The sequence below is a fragment of the Saccostrea cucullata genome, unplaced genomic scaffold, assembly GCF_032062105.1.
Source record: "Saccostrea cucullata isolate Sc308-1 unplaced genomic scaffold, CSIRO_AGI_Scuc_v1 ctg6336, whole genome shotgun sequence".
Lineage (NCBI taxonomy): Eukaryota > Metazoa > Mollusca > Bivalvia > Ostreida > Ostreidae > Saccostrea > Saccostrea cuccullata.
The window spans coordinates 1-7,500 of NW_026928629.1; the positions used below are offsets into that span (position 1 = coordinate 1).

Genomic DNA, 7,500 nt, shown 5'->3' on the forward strand with positions numbered 1-7,500 from the left:
TGATAATTAAGAATTACTGAAAAATTTGGTGGTTTCTTTGTAAAACTCTTCTGTATTGACACTGGGCCAGAAAAAAATGTTTAAAAGATGAAAAGACAAAAAGTCTATATAATGGTAAAAAAAGGTATTATTTTTTGTGCTTATCACTGCTATAAACACTCCAAAACAGAGATAATGACAAAAAACAGCAGGCCAGTTCAAGTGAGCATTATAGCCCATAGGTCTCTTTTTTATGGCAAGTAATTAATATGCCTATATATAGAAGATAGAAGATATGAAAAATACTTTGATTTTTTTTTTCAGGAACAGATCTATGATTACATATTTGCTCACCTTGGCATCAACAGTGAGGGTTGTGTCAACCATCCAATAGTAATGACAGAAGCATTGTGTAACCCAGGCTACTGTCGCCAGCGTAAGCTTTGCTTCAAATTCAGAACAGTCAAATTTACAAAATATTAGTTTATTAAGAAAAGGAAATACACAAACTTTTCCTTTTATAAGCTAAGCAATAATATTATAATAAAGTTGATGAATTATTTGCCTAATACCATAAAACATTTTTTTTTTGGGGGGGGGGGCATAAATTTGACAGAGTTGGTTCAACAATATATACCATAAATTTTGGCATATTTTATTTTTGTAAACTCTCTTCCATTTATTGTCCCCCTGCTTTCATGAAAGCGAGGGGACATTGAATCCCATTCGCCTGTCAGTCTGTCTGTCTGTCACAAAAACATTAACATTGGTCATATTTTTTGAATGAAAAGAGATGGGGCTTAATTCATATACCACGTGTATATTACCTGTGACAAGACCTTCCTAAATATGCTATGGTTTTTGACCCTGTGACCTTGACCTTGAAGGTTGACCTACTTTATAAAAAATCTTTACATTGAATTAGCCATAATTTTTGAATGAGATGAGACAGCACTTTCATATTAATTCTGTGTATTGCTTGTGGCAGGACCTGTCTAAATATACTATAATTTTTGGTCTTGTAACCTTAAAGTTTGACCTTATTTTCCAACTTGTTAATTTTCCTTATATTTTTTGATTGAGGAGAGGTAGGGGTTTCATATTTGACATGTGCTTTCCTAGCTGTGACAAGATATCTCCGAGCATGCTATGATTTATGACCCCTTGACCTTCACTATTGACCTAGTTTTAAAAAAAATCAACTTCGGTGATAACTTCTGAATGACATATGAAAGGGTGTTCATATTTGACACATGTAAAAAAAAAATGACATATCACCCACAAAGACACCGAAAGTGGGGGACCACAATTCTTTGGATTTGCTTGCTTGAAATAAATTGATTTTGTTTGATTTATTGATTTTTACATTCGTATTCTATAAACCACTGAAATAGGCTAAATTATACTCAACCCTATCTAAACTATGGTCTGGCTGTGCAGTATATATTTGCTTTATTGCACTGATATTCATGATTTTAAGTATTTTCTTAGAAATGTCCGAGTTGCTGTTTGAGTGTTACCATGTTCCATCTGTGGCCTATGGAGTGGATTCACTGTTCAGCCTGTACAATAATCAAAACATTACAGGTACTATATCTAAAACTGTAGCATATCGTTATTACAAGTAACAGAATATTATTTTAATGTATGAAAGAATCTCTGACAATATACTGTCATGTTGCTATGTTTTATAGACCAGACCCACTCTCTAATTTTGGGCTGTGGTTATCAGACCACGTCTCTGATCCCTGTTGTGGGAGGGAGGGTGTACTCTGCCCACTGCCGTAGGATCAATATGGGTGGGGCACAGCTTGATGCATTTATGCAGAGACTCCTTCAGCTGAAGTATCCAGGTCACATGGCAGCCATCACTCTGAGCAGAGCAGAGGTCAGAAATATCATTATATGGTTGAGAGGAAGTTCAGGGCATAAATATTGATTGTAATTATAAAGATGAAAGTTATAGCAATGGAATAAGTTATTTTACATTCAATTAATAAATTCATCTTTTTCTGTAAAATGACTATAATCCCACTAGTGTATGTGGAATCATTAAAATTTGTTGGAGTCAATTTTTGCTGATTGCATAAAATTTTACTGGTTTGTGGAGATGTAATTTGGTGTATTCTTTTATACCAACAAATGAAAATATGACATTATAACCCTATTTTGTTAATTCATGGAGGATGTTAATTTGTGGATGAGAACCCATGATTTCTACAAAATTGAGCGACAGAAGTAAATCTAATGACTCCACAGTATTTTTGTGATATCTTTTATTGACAATTTATATTTTGTATTTTGAAGTCCTCCTGTGATTATTCTGAGTTCACAATTATAGAAGGAAACACTTTGCTATAATATAAAATAATCATTTGTTTGTGATGAGAGACATTCTCAAGTAAAAGAAAGAGAATGTGAAAATAAGACGTTTTCACACATGATTTAAAGTTTCTCAGTCAATAAATTGAACAATATTTATAATTGTTTTTTTTTTTTAAATAATGGAATAAACTCTCAAAGATGCAATTTTCAAAATTTTCAAAAAAGTTTTTACTGCATATTGTGTAGCTGGATTCCTTTTCACAATTAAACTCAATAAAGTGTCTACTTTTAAGGAGCTAGTTAGAGACCACTGTTACATGGCAGAGGATTACATTAAAGACCTGGAGGCTTGGACTGACAATGATTATTACGAGAACAACGTTACCAAGATACAGCTACCATACAATGCTACAGTTCGTACTCTTGATTCTTTCTTTTGAATGAGACTCTGTTCTAAACAAATAGCATGTTCTAATAGTCTTGAAAATAAAAGAGATTTTATACTGTAACAGCTTAAAGGTGCATAAACACAGATTTGAAGTTAACATTTTCTCAAATTTTCTATATAATATTACGACATATAATATTGCATTAGCATTTCACAAGATAATATTATAAAAATCTTATTTTTTCATTTCGAAGTTATTGAAACTTAAAGCTTCAGGTCATGTTTGATTGACACGTCCTTGCAATTCCAAATTCCACAAATTATAATTTTATTCTTAATACTTATTAATACGTATAGATATTTATTATATTTTCTTATGAAATGCTATTGCAATATATAAGTCGTATTGTTTTACTTTGAAAAATGTGTTCCTGTACAAATCATTTTTCGAAAAAACATTTCTAATGTTTTGCTGAGTGGGCATAAAAAATTGATGTTTGACCGCTAAGTGAGGTGTTGGATGGCTTACCGTCACAGAGAGAGCTTTATCTTATTTTCATTCGTTGGTGTTCAACAGTGACGGACCTAAGGTTACATCATGCATGGAAGAAAGTACAAAATACATGTATGTCCAAAAAAAAAAATTAAAATGAAAGGTATAACTAAACATTTATTGACTATGTTCTAGCAACGTGTTTTGTCAACCCTCGAACAAAACTGTTTTTCGGCCTAACAGCCTCAGGCAGACAGTTTGGTTCTTGGGTCTGACAAAACGCATGTTGCCCTCAAACTCAGTCAATAAATGTATAATATACAGAAAATATTAACTTCAAATCTGTGTCTATGCACCTTTAAAGTATTTTTTAGATGTTGAAAATAGATTTCAGTAAAAGCTCTTACAAAAAAAATCTTGCCATACAGTGAATATAGCACTTTATCCTCAGAAACTGGATTGGGGACAAAAAGGACTGGGTGACCATATTGGTCTCATTTAAAAGAAGAGCTCCATGTAAAGATATATAAAACTTATCAAATTTTAAAATAAATGACATTTGTCTTTATTATACTTTCATGTTAAATACTAAAATCTGATTGGTTTAGATGCAGTTAACAATTTGTTCTATTACCCTCAGCCATAGCAACACACATGACAACGGGTAACACAACGGCAGTGTCACATGCGTGGAAATTATGCGCGTACAGTCCACCGTAGAATTCTCAAAACGTCAGTTGTGCGTTTGAAAGAACCGGAATAAACTTGACGTCAATGAAAGCTTGCGTCCGATGTAGCTTACTTGAAAACAACAAACGAAACATGCTTGCGAGTGCAGAAATAACGAAACTTTAGATGATAAAGGACTCTTAGAGTATCAAATAAACAATAAAGAGGTCAGTAAAGCGTGGAGTTTGGAAAGCTTTTACACTGTTCTAAACGTGAACGTAAAGACGATCGATGATTTTTTTTTCTGACATCCTAAATCAAGAAGACATTCAGTGTAATAAAATAAATGGTGCCTGTTTTGGAGGGTAACAGTTTTACACCCCTGGAAAACCATTGTCAACCTCCGCTGACGCGTCGGTTGACAATGGTTTTCGTTGGGGTGTCAATTTCAACAGTTACCCTAAAACGGCACCATTTATATAATGCCAAATGATAGTTGACAGTTTAAGATATCTGATCAAAAAAAGTTATATTTGATGGTTAATTTATTGACTCCACCATCCTCCCTATTTGAATCTTAATTGTAAAAATTATGCACTTTGGCATTATGAAAGTAAATTTAAATGATTAAATTTAGAAGGATGAAAAAAAGACTAGATTAAAAAAAATGTTTGCATGATAGCCTGGCCACTTTGACAATTATAGTACAGTATGATGTACATGTATTTTTTGTGATTTTTAAGGAAAGTTTTTTCATGTTCTGTCATATTTTGTCATTCTTGTGATAAAGAACATGATTATTGAGTAATGCTGAGGATTGTGAATTTGTGATAAAAGACTACTGTTATCTGATAGATGAGTGGAAGTCAGCTGACAGCTGATCAGTTAAAGGAAAGGAGAGAACAGCAAATCCGGCGACTGAAAGAATCCAACGCCAAAAGAAGATTAGAAAAAGTAAGTATTGTCGAATCATTTTAATTTGTGGGGGTCAATGTTCATGGGTAAAATCAAAATTTTGCTGATTTGTGGGAATGTAAATTCATGGGTAACTTGTCATACAGAACATGTCACCCAATATTTTACTTCCTGATCAGTCAAGATTTGGATCATGAGGCTGTTGTCACTTTACCTGAACATTATTTTTAGCTCACCTGAGCCGAAGGCTCAAGTGAGCTATTCTGATCAAAATTTGTCCGTCGTCTTCGTCGTCGTCGTTGTCGTTGTCGTAAACTTTTCACATTTTCATCTTCTTCTCAAGAACCACTGGGCCGATTTCAACCAAACTTGGTACAAAGTATCCTTGGGTGAAGGGGATTCAAGTTTGTTCAAATGAAGGGCCAGGCCCTTTTCCAAGGGGAGATAATTATGAATTAGAGAAAAATTAATGACATTTTTAAAAAATCTTCTTCTCAAGAACCACTGGGCCAGGAAAGATGAAACTCATATGGAATCATTCTCAGGTAGTGTAGATTCAAGTTTGTTCAAATCATGACCCCCGGGGGTAGGGTGGGGCCAAAATGGCCGAATCAAAATTTTACATAGGAATATATAGAAAAAATCTTTAAAAATCTTCTTTTCAAGAACCACTGGGCCAGGAAAGATTAAACTCATGTGGGATCATCCTCAGGTAGTGTAGATTCAAGTTTGTTCAAATCATGACCCCCGGGGGTAGGGTGGGGCCAAAATGGCCTTCAAAGTTGTACATAGGAATATATAGGAAAAATCTTTTAAAATCTTCTTCTCAATAACCACTGGGCCAGGAAAGATGAAACTCATTTGGGATCATCTTCAGGTAGTGTAGATTCAAGTTTGTTCAAATCATGACCCCCGGGGGTAGGGTGGGGCCAAAATGGCCGATCAAAGTTTTACATAGGAATATATAGAAAAAATCTTTAAAAATCTTCTTCTCAAGAACCACTGGGCCAGGAAAGATGAAACTCATGTGGGATCATCTTCAGGTAGTGTAGATTCAAGTTTGTTCAAATCATAACCCCTGGGGGCAGTGTGGGGCCAAAATGGCCGATCAAAGTTTTACTTAGGAATATATTAGAAAAATCTTTTAAAATCTTCTTCTCAAGAACCACTGGGCCAGGAAAGATGAAACTCATGTGGGATCATCCTCAGGTAGTGTAGATTTAAGTTTGTTCAAATCATGACCCCCGGGGGTAGGGTAAATTAAAATGGATCAAAGTTTTACATAGGAATATATAGGAAAATCTTTAAAAATCTTCTTCTCAAGTACCACTGGGCCAGGAAAGATTAAACTCATGTGGAATCATCCTCAGGTAGTGTAGATTCAAGTTTGTACAAATCATGACCCCCGGGGGTAGGGTGGGGCCAAAATGGCGGATCAAACTTTTACATAGGAACATATAGGGAAACCTTTTAAAATCTTCTTTTCAAGTACTTCAAAGACAGGCTTCGTTATATTTATAGGGAATCATCCTCAGGTAATGTAGATTCAGGTAGTGTAGATTCAAGTTTGTACAAATCATGACCCCCGGGGGTAGGGTGGGGCCAAAATGGCGGATCAAACTTTTACATAGGAACATATAGGGAAACCTTTTAAAATCTTCTTTTCAAATACTTCAAAGACAGGCTTCGTTATATTTATAGGGAATCATCCTCAGGTAGTGTAGATTCCAGTTTGTTCAAATCATGACCCCCCGGGGGGGGTGTAAATTCAAGTGCCCCCCCCCCCCAGTTTACTTTCAGTTCTGATCTGATCTGTGTTTTTTCCGAGCCAATTGCTCAGGTGAGCGATGTGGCCCCTGGGCCTCTTGTTTAACATAGGTTCAGATAGAGGAAGAAAAGTTAATGGAACTGATCAGTGTTCAGGAGCTTCTGGAAGATGAGGATGATGAAGCATTCAATGTATGTATAAATACACAAAACAAAGTCAGTATTAAAGTCTAATGATTTCACTACTGGTATATAAAGCAAATAAAAATAGGCATTAATTTGTCAAGAAATTAACTTCACCTATAAAAAGGAGTCACCTGAAGTTTCCTTAGTGTAATATTGTATTCACAGCGAGCCCTCTCGTCACTACCATTTGAAACAGCTGAAGAATTACAAGTGGAGATCACCAAACTAACAATGTCTATACAGAGAATGAAGGCTAAAATCAAAGGGGTCAATCTCCCCTTTGATGAAGAGGTAATATTACTTACTTTACAATCCCTTTTTTTGTTTCATACAGTTGAACTTCAGTATCTCAATTACCAAGTACATGTCCAAGTGAGTTGAAATTGCTAATCAGTATGTATTTTCTCTATGTACATATGTATTTCATCTCAGTATTTCAAATTCTCTTAAATCTTAAGAAGTTTTTTTTTCTTGGTCCCATTGACTATAATTGTCATTTATTACCCAGGTACATCTTCAGAATTGCCACAAATGGATACCCCATCACTATCAACCTGATAGTGATGAGGGTGTACATCTGTTCACCCAGTAGCCTTATCTGCAACTCCTTTTACACCACTGAAAGCAATTTAATTTTTACAAAATATTTATTGGACCAGAGTTTTAAATATTTATGCTACAATTACCGGTAGTCACTTCTGTTGCTTTTAAATCAACTTAATTTCACTTTTATGTATTTACTGCAGAGGTCTGTCAATTAGACACCCAATTTAATTGT

The 7,500-nt window shown here is 34.7% G+C and overlaps 1 protein-coding gene across 1 annotated transcript in view; it reads left to right on the forward strand.

The window, feature by feature from the left end:
- Positions 1-303: 303 nt before the first annotated feature.
- Positions 304-7,500, forward strand: part of LOC134278231 (actin-related protein 5-like) — a gene marked incomplete at its 5' end in the record, with an annotated part of 12,760 nt that continues 5,563 nt past the window's right edge. Inside the window, 7 exons of the mRNA XM_062760549.1 lie at positions 304-415; positions 1,471-1,566; positions 1,674-1,867; positions 2,598-2,717; positions 4,710-4,808; positions 6,648-6,728; positions 6,888-7,013. Of these exons, the coding sequence (XP_062616533.1) occupies positions 304-415; positions 1,471-1,566; positions 1,674-1,867; positions 2,598-2,717; positions 4,710-4,808; positions 6,648-6,728; positions 6,888-7,013 (828 nt within the window). The remainder of the gene's footprint in view (positions 416-1,470; positions 1,567-1,673; positions 1,868-2,597; positions 2,718-4,709; positions 4,809-6,647; positions 6,729-6,887; positions 7,014-7,500) is intronic.